This window comes from Somniosus microcephalus, chromosome 4, assembly GCF_052327205.1.
Source record: "Somniosus microcephalus isolate GS21.2 chromosome 4, FLI_Smic_1.0, whole genome shotgun sequence".
Taxonomy (NCBI): Eukaryota; Metazoa; Chordata; class Chondrichthyes; order Squaliformes; family Somniosidae; genus Somniosus; species Somniosus microcephalus.
Genome location: NC_140990.1, coordinates 318,066,231 through 318,083,101, shown reverse-complemented (window position 1 = coordinate 318,083,101; position 16,871 = coordinate 318,066,231). Strand labels below are relative to the sequence as shown.

The window sequence follows — 16,871 nt, the reverse complement described above, 5'->3', positions numbered from 1 at the left end:
ATGTCCACCTGAGAGAGCAGACGGGGCCTCGGTTTAACGTCTCATCCGAGAGACGGCACCTCCGACAGTGCAGCACTCCCTCAGCACTGCACTGGAGTGTCAGCCGAGATTTTTGTGCTCAAGCGGGACTTGAACCTACAACCTTCTGACTCAGGGTGCTACCCACTGAGCCATGGCTGATACTTGTAAAGTATTGCACATGGAAAGAAAAGCGGATGTTTTGCATGGTGTCAAAACAAACACTGGTAAAGTTAAAAAGGATCTAGGCATATTAGGATAGTGTATTTAATAAGTGTTCATCACTGGAACAGCAAACCAAATAGATTGCTGAACTGTACAGCTATAACATAGTGCACATTGGGGAATGTCTGTGCTTAAGACTGTACAGTGCTCTGCTGAGGACGGTGTTGAATTCTCGTCACTGAGATGCATTCAAGCAGAAAAGGGCTGTTTGATGATCCCTGGCGGAGTGGATGGGGGCTAAGTTATGAGGACTGACTGAAGAAAGGTGGGTTTTTCAGCTTTGAAAGGAGGTAACTGAGAGGTGATGCTCTTAAGAGTATACAAGGTAGTGAGTGGTACAGGAAAGTTAAAACCGGGACATTACTTCAGAGTAAACTGTGACTTTAGGACAAGGGGGCTTGAGTAAAAGGTCAATTTGAAAGTAGTGTCAGGAAGTTCTTCATACAAAGTATGATCGACATGCGGGTTGAGTGAGTGGGGCAACACCCAGGAATCATTTAAGAAACTGTTTGCTGTGGTGGGAAGGCTGTAGGCTCTTTGAGTGGATGATCTAGGATAGGCCAAATAGTATTCCTCATCCGTATCTTGCATTGTGAATTCAGATTGTAATCCAGTTACTTTCAGGTGCCTGGATGGGACTTGTGCTGTGGTAAATCTTTCTAAAGCTTTGTTTTATCCTATGTTCAAATGCTGAATCCAGGGTGCAAATTTTTGGGATCCTCATTGTTTGACTTGAAATTTCCTGGGTATTACATAGAATTTACAGCACAGAAAACTGGTCTACACTGGCATTCATGTTCCACACAAGACACCTCCCATCCTTCTATTCCTTTACCGTCATGTTCTTACCTAGCTTCCCCTTAAATCTATGCTATTCAACTACTCCATGTCGTAGAGTCATAACGGCACAGAAGGAGGCCATTCTTCCCATCGAGTCCGTGCCGGCTCTCTCTAGAGCAATCCAGTCAGTCCCATTCCCCCGCTCTATCCCTGTAGCGCTGCAAGTGTATTTCCCTCAAGTGCCTATCCAGTCTCCCCTTGAAAACATTGTGTCTCCACTTCCACCACTTCCGTCGGCAGCGAATTCCAGATCATCACCACTCGCTGCGTAAAAAAGTTTTTCCTCACATTCCCCCCCCTGTATCTCTTGCCCAAAACCTTAAATCTGTGTCCCCTAGTCCTTGTACCATCAACTAGTGGGAACAGCCTTACCCCGTCTATCCAAACCCGTCATAATCTTGTACACCTCTATCAAATCACCCCTCAACCTCCTTTGCTCTAATGAAAACAAATCCAGCTTCTCCAACCTGTCCTTGTAGCTAAGATCCCCCATCCCCCGAACCATTCTGGTAAATCTCTGCACCCTCTCAAGGGCCTTCACATCCTTCCTAAACTGTGGTGACCAGAACTGGACGCAATACTCCAGTTGTGGCCTAACCAGCGCTTTATAAAGGTTCAGCATAACTTCTCTACTTTTGTACTCCATACTTCTATTTATGAAGCCCAAGATCCCATATGCTTTGTTAACCACTCTCAATATGTCCTGCCACCTTCGGGGACCTATGCACATTAACTCCGAGGTCCCTCTGTCTCTGCACACTTTTTAAAACTGTGCCATTAAGTGTATACTGCCTCTCCCTGTTCCTTCTGCCAAAATGCATCACCTCACACTTCTCTGTATTAAATTCTATCTGCCACTTGTCTGCCCATTCTGCTAGCCTTTCTATGTCCTGTTGCAGTCGATTGGTATCATCCTCACTGTTTGCCACACCCTCAAATTTGGTGTCATCGGCAAATTTAGAAATTCTACTCTGTATTCCAATATCCAGGTCATATATATCTTTCAAAAAAAGCAGTGGCCCCAGAACTGACCCTTGAGGAACACCACTGTCAACCATCCTCCAGTCTGAAAAACAGCATTTACCACAACTTTTTGTTTTCTGTCCTTAAGCCAATTCCTTATCCAAGCTGCCACTGACCCACCTATTCCATGAGCCTCAATTTTGTTTACCAGCCTTCATCAAAAAATTCAATTACATTAGTCAAACACGATCTGCCTTTTACAAATCTGTGTTGACTCTCCTTAATTAGCTTAATTCTCTCCAAGTGCCCGTTAATTTTTTCCTTGATTATTGTTTATAAAACATTACCCACCACTGATGTTAAACTGACCGGCCTGTAGTTACTAGGATTGTTCTTACACCCTTTCTTGAACAATGGTGTCACATTTGCCACTTTCCAATCCTCGGGCACCTCCCCCGCATCTAGGGAAGATTGGAAAATTATGTCAAGTATCTCCTCCCCTAATTCCCTTTGCAACCTGGGGTGCAAGCCATCTGGACCAGGCGACTCGTCCACTCTAAGCATACCCAGCCTTTCTAATACATTCTGTCTATCAATTTTCACCCCTTCCATTGCTTCTACCTTTCCACTTCTACCGATATTTTGTCAGCATCCACCTCCTTAGTAAACACCAATACAAAGTACTCATTGAGTATTCTAGCCTTGCCCTGCGCCTCTAAGCATATAACACCTTCTTTGTCTCTAATAGGCCCCACCCCGCCTCTTACTACCCGCTTACTGTTTACATGCTGGTAGTTGATTTTTGGGTTCCCTTTTAGTTAACAGCCATTCTACTCTCATATTCTCTCTTTGCCAATCTTATTTTCATCTTCACATCCCCTCTCAACTTATTGTATTTGGTCTGGTTCTCCCTTGAAGAATTCACCTGACATGCATCACACACCCTATTTTTTTGTTTCATCATCTTCTCTCTCTCCCTCGTCATCCAAGGAGTCCTTGCTTTGGTTCCCTCCTGTTGGAATGTACCTAGCCTGTACTTGGAACATCTCCTCCTTAAAGATCTCCCATTGTTCCGTTACAGTTTTTCCCGTCAGTCTTTGGTTCCATTTTACCCTGGCTAGATCGTTTCGCATCCCATTGAAGTTAGCCCTATTCCAGTTTAGAAGTTCCACTCTAGATTGTTCCTTGCTCCTCTCCATTGCTAATCTAAATCTTATGACACAATGATCACTCGTACCCAAGTGTTCTCCCACGGACACTTGGTCGACCTGGCCCACCTCATTCCCCAGCACCAGATCCAGCAATGCCTCTTTCCTAGTTGGGCCAAGAACATATTGGTCAAGGAAATTCTCCTGAACACATTTCAGAAATTCCCCCTCTCCTTTCCCTTTACCCTAGCATTATCCCAATCGATATTTGGGTAATTAAAGTCCCCCAATATCACCACTCTATAGCTCTTGCATATCTCTGCGATTTCCCTGCAGATTTGCTCCTCTACCTCCCTCTCACTATTTGGAGGCCCAGAGAATACCCCCAACAGTGTGATCATACCCTTTTTGCTCCTCAACTCTAACCAAATGGATTCTGTCCTTGTCCCCTCAAGAACATACTCCCTTTCCAACACTACAATGTTTTCCTTAATCAGCACTGCCACCCCACCTCCCTTTTTTCCTTCCCTATCTTTTCTGAACACCTTGTACCCTTGAATATTAAGTGCCCAGTACTCACCATTTTTAAGCCACATTTCCGTTATTGCCACAACATCATATTGCCACACGGCTAATTGTGCTTGTAGCTCACCAACCTTATTCACCACACTGTGATTTTGCGTACATAAATTCAAAAATGAGTTTAGAATGCTTCGTAGTCTTCGTCTGCTCATATTTAATATGGTACTACTACCGCCTCTAGTACTTTCTTCTCTAGTACTATCCCACACAATCACTCTTTTATGCACCTTATTACTCTTTTCTACTCCTATGTGCTGGTGCCCATTCTCCTGCCAAGCTAGTTTAAACCCCCCCAACAGCATTAGCAAACCTCGCCGTGAGAATATTGGTCCCGGCTCTGTTGAGGTGTAACCCGTCCGGCTTGTACAGGTCCCACCTTCCCCAGAAACGGTCCCAATACCTCAGGAATCTAAAGCCCTCCCTCCTGCACCATCTCCCCAGCCACACATTCATCTGTTCTATCCTCCTATTGCTATACTCACTAGCACGTGGCACTGGGAGTAATCCGGAGATTACTACCTTTGAGGTCCTGTTTATTAATCTCTTTCCTAGCTCCCTAAAATCTGCCTGCAGGACCTCCTCCCTCTTTCTACCTATGTCATTGGTACCGATATGGAGCATGACTTGTTCATAGCTAGCACCATGCTTGTTGTAGAACAGAGCTATACACATACCAGCGGATTCCCAGGTTGGATTTCTTGTCTGACCTCAGCTGCAACATCGGCACTGGCGCTACAGTTGGGGCCCCGTTGGGTCAGGGCTAGGAAAATGAAAATTTCCACAGGTTCATTGTCCCTGAAGGTTGGCTAACGATTCCTGTTGGAAGGAGCAAGTGAATGCAGGATTGGATGTGGCCCCAACATCCTCTGTCTGGACACGCATGTGAAGAATGGCCATTCGAGTGAGTTCCCAAAGGATGGCTGGTGCCGGGAAACCATATCCCATCAAAAACTGGAGGGAGGACAGAATGCTTTCACAAGAGAAAGGAAGAGATTTAAAAAATAAAAAATTAGTATTTTACTCTTAATATTGCCATTTATCTCCCTACAGGAATTGATATATTGAAAGAATTGAGTTATCGAAGGGTTCACCTGGGATTATCTGTTAATCCTGCACACATTGTGAGTAACCAAGCATACTGTCTTTTCACAGTCTTCTGTCTTTGTCGGGTTTAGATTTTGTTCCTTTCCCTTAAAAGATCTATCGTTCATTTGGATGGCAGTGTGCTTCATAAGATGCAAGTTGTTACTATGATTAATTGTGCAGTGATTTTGGGGAATGGAGCCTCCTCCACAGGGAGGAAAAATTACAGTCACCACAGGCCACTCGAATATCTCCCAGCAGTTGGAAATGCAGGGTTTACAAGGTTGAAGATCTTGCACGGTCTCTCTTAAGTTGTAACGTGCATCTGTATTTTATATCACTGGGTCCTGTTCTTATTCTAGATTAGCACTAGAGAAGGTACAGAGGAGATTTACGAGGATGGAAAATTTTAGCTATGAGGAAAGATTGGATAGGCTGGAGTTGATTTCTTTGGAACAGAGGAGGCTGAGGGGAGACTTGCTTGAGGTGTACAGAATTATGAGGGGCCTAGAGAGAGTGGATAGGAAGCATCTATTTCCCTTAGCAGAAGGGTCAATAACCAGGGGACTTAGATTTAAAGTAATTGGTAGAAGGATTAGAGGGGAGTTGAGAACTTTTTTCACCCAGAGGGTGGGTGGGGGTCTGGAACTCACTGCCTGAAAGGGTGGTAGAGGCAGAAACCCTCACCACATTTAAAAAGTACTTGGATATGCACTTGAAGTGCCGTAAACTGCAGGGCTACGGACCAAGAGCTGGAAAGTGGGATATGGCTGGACAGCTCTTTTTTGAGCGGCGCAAACACGATGGGCCGAATGGCCTCCTTCTGTGGCATAAATTTCTATGATTCTATAAGTGGCCATCTAATCGAGGTTTTCAAAATTATTAAAGTATTCCGTGAGGGGAAATGGTGAGAGACTTTCCTTGTTGTTTAGTGAATTGACAACCAGGGGAAATAGACTAAGGATGATCACAAGAAGGATGGGGAAGTAAGATTTTTATGTTTGCACTCCCTCTCTTACCCCCTGCCTCCCCACCAAAGCCTTTGGCTAATTTAGGGGGGATGGGGAAAAACTCTAGTTCATTTCTCTACAATCCCCAAAGTTAATTGAGCAAATTCCACGAGACTTCAGTAACTGATGGCATTATTCACAGCTAGTGCTCACCTACCTTCTATAACCAAAGATGTCTTCCACTCTCAGAAGCTGATCTAGCTGCCTTTTTGAAGGGCTGCGGTGAATCTACACTCGCCACACGATCCAGCATTCTGTTCCAGCGGTCGATGACTCTGCCAAAAAGAAGTACAGTGGAACCCGCTGGGGACAGCCTCGCAATTTGCGATAAAACGAGAATTTCTATAAAGCAGGAAGCGACAAAAGGCAACAAAAATCAAGGCTGTTCTGGTGCATAACAACCTTTTATTTACCTAAGTTTCGTACATTTTACATGGGTGAATACAGTACAACATCTTAAAAAATAAAAGAAAAATGCACACCATCTTGAGTTTCTGTTATGCAGTGAAGAATTTATGACAACATTTTGCAACATGATCAATCAGATTGAGAGGTGAAAGCCTTGGGTTCAAAGTTGATAGGTCTCATTAAGGTGGCATTTCTGCAGGCCACTTTTGCATATAAGGGGGAATTGCAATTAAACAAACTTTTCATAACTGGAAATATAGGAGAAAAAACAGGACTTTAGAAACGGTTGCATTAAAACGGGAATTGCAATTAAGAGAGTTGCAAATAAGTAGGTACGACTGTACTTGCTGGCATCTAACCTAACTCTCTCTGTCTTAGATATTTTGTACTAATGGCCCCTAGTCCTTCCCTCCCTATCTAGCTTAAATAATCTATCCACCGAACAGAATCTGTTCCCTTCACCATTTTAAAGACCTCAGTCATATCGCCTTGAACTCTACGCTTCTCCAGTGAAAACCGCCCCAGCTCCGAGTTTATCTTGATAACAAAGAGCCCTAAAACTAGGTACCATTCAGGTAGCTCTTGTGGATCTTCATTAGGGCCTCAGTACCCCCACCATGTGAGGGGACTATAACTAGATGCAGCCATACCAAGACTTTGTATAGGTTAAGTAGTGTGTTTCTAGTTTTCTACTCGACGGTCCTAGTTATACATCCTACCACCCTATTCACTTTCCCAATGGCTTTCCTGACATTGGTCATGGACCTTCAGTACTTCATGCTCCCCTGTTCTGGATTTCCCCACCAGAGGAAATAGTTTGTTTGTATCTACCCTATTGGATTCCTTGTCATTTTAAACACCTTGATTAGATCACCCTTCAATCTTCTAAATTCAAAGGAATACAAGGCAAGTTTATGCAACCTGTCCTCTTAATTTAGCCCTTTAAGCCCCAATAGCATTCTGGTGAAGCTGCGCTGCACCCCCTCCAAGGCCAGTATGTCCTTCCTGAGGTGCGGGGCCCGGAACTGAATGCAGCACCCCAGGTGGGGTCTGACCAAAGCCTCTGAACAACAGAAGCATCACTTTGTCCTCTATATATTTCAGCTCCTTTGCGATAAAGGCCGATCTTCCATTAGCATTTTTTATTACTTTTTAACCTGCCCACAAGCTTTGTGATTTATGTACATGGACACCCAAATCATTTAGTTCCTAGTTTCTCACCAGTAAGAAAATAGTCTGATTTGTCTCACTTGGATCCAAAGTGGATGGCCTCATACTTTCCCACATTGAACTCAGTTTTTTGCACTCAATTAGTCTGTCCTTTTGTAAATTCCTGATTCCATCTGTACAACTTACTGTGCCTCCTAACTTAGTGCCATTTGCAAACATGGATATACAACTCTCTACTCCTGCATCCAAGTCATTGATGTATATGGTGAAAAGCTGAGGCCCCAGTACAGATTCCTGGGGAACACTACTTGTCATATCCCTCCAATCAGAGTACATTCCCATTATCCCGACTCTCCTATCTCCCAACCAATGTCACAAGATTACCTCCAATTCCTTGCGCTTTCATTTTTGCCAATAATCTCTTGTGCAATGTCAGCAGTCAGCCCTCTTGAAACTGCACCGGCCACAATCAAAAACCTTCAGCTTACTGTAATTTCAGTTATTGATCATATTTGATCATATCCTAGGTAAAAATGAAAACTTCCCTTTCTCCCCCTTGACAGTGGCACCCACCCAGAGTTAGTTTCACTCAGAAGTTGGACCTCAACCTGAACGGGATGTGCAAGATGAATCCTTCCCTGCTGAGGTAAGAGCATCACAGGGCCGATCTGAGGTAGGGAAAACCAGCAGTAGCTACTGTTTGAAACCAAAGCTGATTTGTGGGGTTGTTTTTCACTTTAAAGCTTTAATATCGAACCCTTTCTTTCGAGCAATGTGGTTGTGGCATCTATCAAAGATAAATGTAATGAAGCAAGCCTGGTCAGGTATACGTCCCTTCCATCATTTTCATCCGTTTGTTTTAATCACTGGGGCAGTTCTCATAAAGGAAAGGGCTTGCCTTTATCTAGCTCCTTTCAAGACCTCTGAATGTCCCAAAGCACTTTATAGACGACAAAGTACTTTTTGAAGAGTAGTCACTTTTTTAATGTAGGAAACGCGGCAGCCAATTTCCGCACGGCAAGCTCTCTCAAACCGCAGAGATAAATGACCTGATAATCTGTCTTGGTGATATTGGTTGAGTGATGTATATTGGCCAGGACGCTCTGAGAATGCCCCTGCTCCTCTTCGAAATAATGCCCTGGGATCTTTTATGTTCACACGAGAGGGCAGATGGAGCCTCGGTTTAACGTCTCATCGTTAAAAGACGGCATTCCCTCAGTGCTGCACTGGAGTGTCAGCCTAGATAGATTGTGTTCAAAGTCTCTAGCAGGGGGAGCTTGAACCCACAACCTTCTGAATCGGGCAAGAGTGTTACCACTGAGCCAAGGCTGACACCTTAAGATATAAAAAGAAAATTAATTTTTCTTTTATTTAGGCCACTTTACGTAATGCTGCCACTTCACAGCCTCACTGATATCTGTACTGATAAGTTTACCTGAAACACAAAAGTAGGTTGTATAAATAGGACATGCGTTGAGGGGTGGCTGGTTTGTAGAGAATTAAACTGCTCTGGTCATGGCTGACGTAATGTGTTCTCTGTAATAATGAGCACTAAATGAGGCAGAGCTATACAACCTGTTTCACGAGACCTGTCTTTTTTTAATTCGCAGTCGAGATTTGATGCCAAAAACGAAAATGACCATGAAGCAGGAACCTAATCTTACTGCACAGCGACCAGTGGATGTCCAGCAGTCATCCTGATAGCCCGCAGACTAGCTGCTACCACAGCTGCCCAGTGGAGTATTCCTCGTCGTCCAGCCACCCTTTCTGGAAGTGAAGCTTAGTGCTGATTCCCGACAGCTTGATCCCACAAATTCATGAGTCTACCTCAGCTGAGGAAGAGGGCAGGGGAAGCAGGGAAACGACCCCCTCGCCGAATGCAAGCTTGTGTTTCAGCTTGCGCTTGTTAAGCACAGAACCTCCTTGATTTGAGTTCTCGTGTCGCACCGGTCATTCACCACATCGTAAAATCTACACTATGCATCTAAATGAGTCTTGAGCCTTACTGAACTGCCAAATTTAAAATGCAGAAATGTTACCAGCTTATCATTTTCCCCTCCCACCCCAAGCGTTTGACTGGTGTTCAAAAGTCCTCATCGAATTCTTGGCAATCTCCTGGCTGCAGGCGAACACAACTGCGGTCTCTCCACAGATAACAGTTTTACAGTATGGTGAATGGCTTTGCAGTTGGCATGGGAATTCTTTATCAGCCGACAAAATCATCTAGAACGTGTCTCTATTCTACGAAGAAAATATTTTAAAAACGGGAAGTGACCTGCAGAAGCATTTAAGACATGCTAAGTGGACATTCTCTTGATGCCTATTTTTGGTCGATTTTTTTTTTTTGTTAATTTATTGTTGAGACCTGTTGCACTCTTTCACTAAGTTATTTTCTCCTCCATCCCTTACTTGTTGCACTGGGCTGTGAGAATGTCCACTGCACTCTTACTCGTCACTGACACAGTGAGTACCTTTGTTCGATTAAAGATTATCATTCTTTTATAATGAAGCCTGTGAGACCAAAAATGAAGTCTAGCTAGAAATTGCTTCTGAAATCACTAACAAAATATCACGACAGGATTTTGTATAAAAGAGTTCACTCTTTTTAAAAGAAAATATGTACACAATTCAGTAAATCTTCATTGCAATGTTTCATCTTGACTGCCCTGATGTATTGGGTATCAGTTTTTACAGACTCCACAGTGTTAGCCAATCGGCGAAAACAGCAAGTAATTTAAACTCTCTTGCCGATCTGGCTTCATCTTGCATGTATGACAATTAATGTATAATTTTTTATATTGCCTGTACCCACTGGTACGTATCCAATCCTCTCCGAAGCTATGGTGCAGGCAAGTCTCTAGGTGGGAGCTTGGTACTTTTGTGAACTCCTGATCCAGAGAAGCACACTGTTGTGACATGTGCATACTGCTGTTACTGAGATGCTGATCCACGGTGCAGTTGCAATATGGAAGAGGATGTGCTGCATATTAACTTTCAGGCTACATTAGGTTTATTTGTGTTACTGGTGCAGGATTTCTCATCTTTTCTGCTATGGGTTTTGTGCATTGTGACGTGACTATCAAACTTGATTGTTCATTTGTGGAGAATTTCTCTCGACCCATCCCCATGCACCTTCCCCCGCTGGCAGATGATACTCAGACCCCGCTCCTGGGTTTTGGGCAACATTGCTTTAAATCTCTCACAATGACCAGGCCCCTCTTCCCCATCCCATCTCCTGAGGAAGAGTGTAGGCTGTGCTCACCACCTTGCTGCTGTGTCATTGGGAACTCGTAGGCACACCCACACTGCTAAGCCACCCCAACTGTTTTTGTTTGGAGATAAGAGAAATGGAATTAACATTGAAACTGTACTGGCCAGTCTTAGATTGGTTACATATGGTCGTTTTGTACATTCATTCCTTCCCTCCCAACAAAGCTTGAAGCTGAACTTCTAGTACTTATCCACCCCAAACAATTAGCAATTTGTCCCCTAGACTATACGCATTGCTGCAGGAGGGTGTTTTTGGGACAGCGGCAATACAAAAATGGGCTCTGGCTTGATGCCCTCAAAGGTCCAGCCAGAAGAGAAGCCCCCTGGCGGGTGAAAGGAAATTCTAACATATATTTTTTCTTAAAAGTGAAGCTTTATTTTTTTTAAATAAATGAAAGTGTGTGTGTGTGTGTGTGTGTTTAAAAGATCAAATGAATTCAATATTGGATTGAAACCTGGGCAGAATTGGCACCTGATGAATAGGTCTTCCAGCCCTTCCCAGCTGCCAAGTAACACACTCGTCAGAAGATGACATCAAAGGAAGCCTTCAGCCAGGTGTTAAACTTGTTCTGGATTACTGGAATGTCTACAAGTACAACAAGTGCCTTGAACGAAAGTAGAAGAGGGAGATGGGGGGAACAAACTGGTTGAACTACTTAGAGAACTGTGCAATGAGTATTAACCTTATGATGTGGAGATGCCTTTTACTTGGTGGTGCAGGTTTGTGTGACTGTTGTATAGATGTACAGTGGAATGCTTTGTGTCCACTTTTTTTTCTGCTGCCCCTCTTGTGTCACCCCACTCCCTCAAAATAAAGTGTCATCTGTCCCAACCCAAATGGGTTACAGAAGGGAAGCATTTTGGTCACTTTGGGCGGTAAATTGAGTTTCCTATAAAAGAGCTCTTGATTGTTTTGCATCCATCTTTAACACTTCCCTGGCTAAAGCAAACGCAAGACCTTCAGCTAAAGGAATCGCTTGAATGATAAAGGGTTCACTTGTGTCCCGCTGAAATGCACACTGACTCTTTAACGGATGAGAGTAACCATACTGACTGCTCGAGCACTGTTGGCACAGTTGTGGACTGGAATTTCATGTTGCAGGCAGTTCTGTAGCTGGTGGCTGCCTTCAGTAAGCGTAGTGGTTACAACAAGGCTGCTCTCTCCGCATTTACTCTCTCAATTAAAAAAAATACATTTTTTTAAAAACCTGACTGTCGAAGGATCAGAACCATGAGCTCCCCTTCCAGTCACTTCCTACCCTAGTCTTAAAAAGTCAAACAAAAAAGCTTTTGATCATTTTTAAATTATCTTGTGTATACACCAGTTTTAATATGTTTACAAGGTTGCTGTGAGCTGGGAGTAAAGGTAGCTCTGACCACCTGTGAAGTGACAACTGATTAGAAAGGCGATAGCTACCCTGTGGGACTTCTAATTGGTCCACTTTGGCTTAATAATAGTAAGCCCATTATTGCAAGAATAATTAGTGATGCATACCACCCTCTATCTCCGCTCTTTCCCCTTAAGGCTATGGACAAAATTGCATCATGGCAATAATTCAAATAAATAATTTGCTTTTAAGAACATTTGTGTGCATATTAATGAAAGTCCTGGATTACTAAGGCAATAGAGTGAAATGTTGCATTGGCTTAAACCTAACAATCCTAGTAATGTAGCACGGCAATAACTTGCATCATATATATGCCTGCTTTAAATTGTATCCAGCCTGTACTGTTTGCTGTTTGTCCAGTGTCCATCTGCTGACAGCTGAAAAGGGCTATGTAAGAAATCCTACAAAGGGCTGGGTATCGCCTGATTTAACCCATTTGTGTAAGGAATTGTTTACAAGACTGGTGTGGCTTGTGAATTCTTGAAATTGTTCACTCTTTGGTTTTTTCTGCCTCTGGTTCTGTGCCAACCCCCACTTCACGTCCTGCCACAGCACTGACTTCAGCACAGGCAGAGCGCTCTGGCCACAGCGGCCAGTGTTCCGGGAAAAGCAAGGAAGATGGATGCCTTTCTCAAACTGTGACACTCGTTTACTGAGAAGCGATTTTTATAATCATTCAGAATCTGTTTCGTGCTAAACAGATATTTTTTTAAAAAAGAATCACTAATACAGAGAACGATGTGTATTCTGTCACTTGTCTGCTGTCACTATGTTTACCTATTTCTTTAATGTCTCCGCGGGTCTGTTCAAGAATCAGTTTCTGAAAATAATGCAGGAAACTGTCGAGACTGCAGTTTGGGGCTGAGCAATAATTTAAGAATCCTAATAAAGATAACTTGCAGTTAATGTTGTTGAATGTCTTCTCTGTTGCCCATTCTTCAATGTTTCCAATACCACCCCAATGATGCATCCTATCCTGAAACAAATGCAGATGAGTCTTGTGTTCAATGATAAGCAAGCAAGTTAGCTTGGACTCAGTGCATGGAACTTGATGCACAAAATTCACAAGTCTTGAATAAGATTGGATATTAAAAGATAGTGAAAATGTGGAACAGATGAGCTGTAAAAACAAAGAGCTAATTATGGGTTAATTGAGAACTTGAAGGAACTGGATCAAGAGTCCCGTGGTTGAACTAGTCATAATCCTGGTGTCATTTTAAACATCTCTACTAGATCACCCCTCAACCTTCTAAACTCAAGGGAATACAAGCCAAGTTTACGCAAGCTGGTCTCAATTTAACCCTAAAGTTCTGCATCATTCGAGTGAATTTGCGCTGTAGCCCTTCCAAGGCCAATATATCCTACCTGAGGTGTGGTGTCCAAAACTAATCACCGTACTTCAGATGGGGCCTGACCAAGGCTCTACAACTAAAGCAACAATTCCTCTCCTTTTATATTCCAGCCCTCTTGGGATAAAGGCCAATCTTCCATTAGTCTTTTTTGACATGTAAGGTGAGAAGCTGAGGACCCAGTACAGATTCCTGGGGACCACCACTTGTCGCATCCTGCTAATCGGAGTACGTTCCCTTTATCCCTATTCTGTCTCCTACCTCCCAGCCAATTTCTGACCAATGTTACAAGGTGGCCTCCAATCTTGTGTGCTTTAATTTTTGCTAATAATCTCCTATACGTAACTTTATCAAATGCTTCCTGGTAGTCCACATAGCATCCATAGACATTCCCTTGTCCAACAGGTTGGTGACCTCAAAAATAATCAACTGGGCCAGTCAGACATGACCTACCCTTCACAAACCCATGCTGACGCCTGATCAGCTGGTACTTGTCCAGGTGCTCAGTCACTCTCTCACTGATGATGGATTCCAGTAACTTCCCCACAACTGACATTAGACTGACCGGTCTGTAGTTACCTGGTTTCTCTCTCCCCATCCTCTTTAAATAATGGGACTAGGCCACCCATCCACTGCTGTGGCATGCTGGACCAAAAAAAAGGACAAATGTTTTTATTGCAAGTAAAAAAAAAAAACCCACTTGAATTAAAGCAAAAACCTCATGATAAAAGTCTCTTATATGTCCTAGACTTGAAGACCAAGGCCTCATTGGATAGCTCTTGTACCTATTTGGCCTTCCCACACAATAGAAATTTTGTCCGATTTGTTTTTGTTTGCAAGTAGAATGAACTTGCAATTCTATAGCACCTTTCATGTTCTTAGGATGTCCCAAAGTGCTTCACAGCAGCTGAAGCACAGTTGAAGTGTAGTCACTGTTGGAATGTAGGGAACCATGTAGCCAATTTGGGCATAGCAAGGTCCCACAGACAGCAATGAGATAAATGACTAGGTAATCTGTATTGGCAATGATGATTGAGGGATATATATTGGCCAGGATACTTGGAGAAACCTGCACATCTTTGAGTAGTGTCACAGGATCTTTTATGTCCACCTGAGAAGGTAGATGGAGCAGGACAGTACCTCCAACAGTGTAGCACTGATGCATCACCCTGAAGTTGGGCTTGACCCCTTAACTTGTGACTTTGATGAGAGTTATATTTGGATATTGGAATTGTCAGTTGTGAATGCAGCCAGCCTGAGCTGATAATGCTAGGTTGATATCCTGGAGTTTAATCAATTACTTTTGGTGGTTAAGAAGAAATTTCACAGTAGGTGCCAAGCCTTGCGTTCTTCCGATAAATTCACCCATGCAGATCTTCTGGTGTAGGAAAGGCACTCGAGGGTATTTCAGTAACTCCAGGCAGGGCCAGAGATGTGATAACCTCCTTGTAATTGGCATTGGAGATGTGCTCAAAAGAAGCTGAAGAGAATGAGCATTCTGATTGCCCAACATTATCTATTCATGATACCTGTTACAGCAAATATGCTTCCAGGTGTGATCCCAGCTTTAAGCAGGCCTTCTCTTCTAGCACCCCACTTGGTTGGAGGAGTAGATCATGTTTGCTGTTAATGGTTGTATATGTGCACCAGTAAATACATTTTCTTCCCCCTACCACCTACTGGTAGCAGTGCAGTAGAGAACAAGGTCAGCAGGGAATAATGGTTTAAAAAAAATTAAATAAAAGACTCTATCTGAATGCACGAAGCATTCGCAACAAGATAGATGAACTAGTGGCACAAATAGAGATAAATGGGTTTGATCTAATAGCCATTACAGAGATGTGGTTGCAAGGTGGCTAAGGTTGGGAACTAAATGTTCCAGGGTACTTGATGTTTCGAAAAGACAGGCAGAATGGAAAAGGAGGGGGAGTAGCCCTGATAATAAAGGATGACATAAGGACAGTAGCGAGAAAGGATCTCGGCTCGGAAGATCAGGCAGTAGAATCAGTAAGGGTGGAGATAAGGAATAACAAGGGGCAGAAAACACTGGTAGGAATAATATATAGGCCCCATAACAGTAGCTATACCATTGGACAGAATATTAATCAAGAAATAGTAGGAGCTTGCAACAAAGGTAATGCAACAATCTTGGGGGACTTTAATCTTCATATAGACTGGACAAATCAAATTGGCAAAAGGAGTCTGGAGGACGAGTTAATTGAATGCATTTGAGATAGCTTCCTAGAACAATATGTCATGGAACCAACCAGGGAACAGGCAATTTTAGATCTTGCAATGTGTAATGAGACAGGGTTAATTAGCAATCCCATAGTAAAGGATCCTCTGGGGCAGAGTGATCATAATATGATAGAATTTCAATTTTGAGTGACTTGCCTAAGTCTTAAACTTAAATAAAGCCAATTACGTAGGTATGAGGGGAGAGTTGGCTAAGGTAGATTGGAAAAATAGATTAAAAGGTATGGCAGTAGATAAACAATGGCTAGCATTTAAATAAATATTTAATAATTCTCAACAAAAATACATTCCATTGAGAAACAAAAACTCCACGAGAAAAGTGATCCAACCGTGGCTAACTAAAGAAGGTAAGGATAGCATTAGATTGAAAGAAGAAGCTTATAATGTTGCAAAGAATAATAGTAAGCCTGAGGATTGGGAGAGTTTCAGAAACCAGCAAAGGTTGACCAAAAAATTGATAAGGGAAAAAATAGAATGAGAGAAAACTAGCAAGAAATATAAAAGCAGATTGTAAAAGTTTCTACAAGTATGTAAAAAGGAAAAGAGTAGCAAAAGTAAACATTGGTCCCTCAGAGGCTGAGACAGGAGAAATTATTATGGAGAATAAGGAAATGGCAGAAACGTTAAACAAATATTTTCTATCTGTCTTCACAGTAGAAGACACAAAATGCATAGCAAAAATGGTGGGGAACCAAGGGTCTAATGAGGGTGAGGAACGTAACGTAATTAATATAAGTAGAGAAAAAGTATTGGAGAAACTAATGGGACTAACAGCTGACAAATCCCCTGGACCTGACGGCCTACATCCCAGGGTTCTGAAAGAGGTGGCTGAAGAGATAGTGGATGCATTGGTTTTGATCTTCCAAAATTCCCTAGATTCTAGAATGGTCCCAGTGGATTGGAAGGGCGCAAATGTAACACCGCTCTTCAATAAAGGAGGGAGAGAAAAAACAGGGAACTACAGGCCATTTAGCCTGACCAGTCATCGGGAAAATGCTGGAATCCACTATTAAGGAAGTGGTATCAAGTCACTTAGAAAATCATAACATGATTAGGCAGAGTCAACATGGTTTTATGAAAGGGAAATCGTGTTTGACAAATTTATTAGAGTTTTTTGAGGATGTAACTAGTAGGGTAGATAAAGGGGAACCAGTGGATGTA

The 16,871-nt window shown here is 42.8% G+C and overlaps 2 protein-coding genes across 6 annotated transcripts in view; both read left to right on the top strand.

Annotated features, from left to right (window-relative positions):
- ttll4 (tubulin tyrosine ligase-like family, member 4) overlaps positions 1 to 13,011 on the top strand; it is a 136,040-nt gene extending 123,029 nt beyond the window's left edge. For 2 of the 5 annotated variants that reach the window (XR_015078219.1, XR_015078217.1), the window contains exons 17-19: positions 4,827 to 4,897; positions 6,059 to 8,093; positions 9,058 to 9,117. Coding sequence is in view for 1 of the 5 variants with exons in the window: in XM_085986803.1 (XP_085842929.1) it covers positions 4,827 to 4,897; positions 8,011 to 8,093; positions 9,058 to 9,148 (245 nt within the window). In the remaining 4 variants the exon portion in view is untranslated. Of the gene's footprint in view, positions 1 to 4,826; positions 4,898 to 6,058; positions 8,094 to 9,057 lie in introns of those variants that run through there. The other 3 variants (XR_015078218.1, XM_085986803.1, XR_015078220.1) reach the window with 3 other exon arrangements.
- prkag3a (protein kinase, AMP-activated, gamma 3a non-catalytic subunit) overlaps positions 9,201 to 16,871 on the top strand; it is a 67,620-nt gene continuing 59,949 nt past the window's right edge. The window contains exon 1 of the mRNA XM_085986806.1: positions 9,201 to 9,910. Within this exon, the coding sequence (XP_085842932.1) occupies positions 9,878 to 9,910 (33 nt within the window). The 5' untranslated portion in view covers positions 9,201 to 9,877. The remainder of the gene's footprint in view (positions 9,911 to 16,871) is intronic.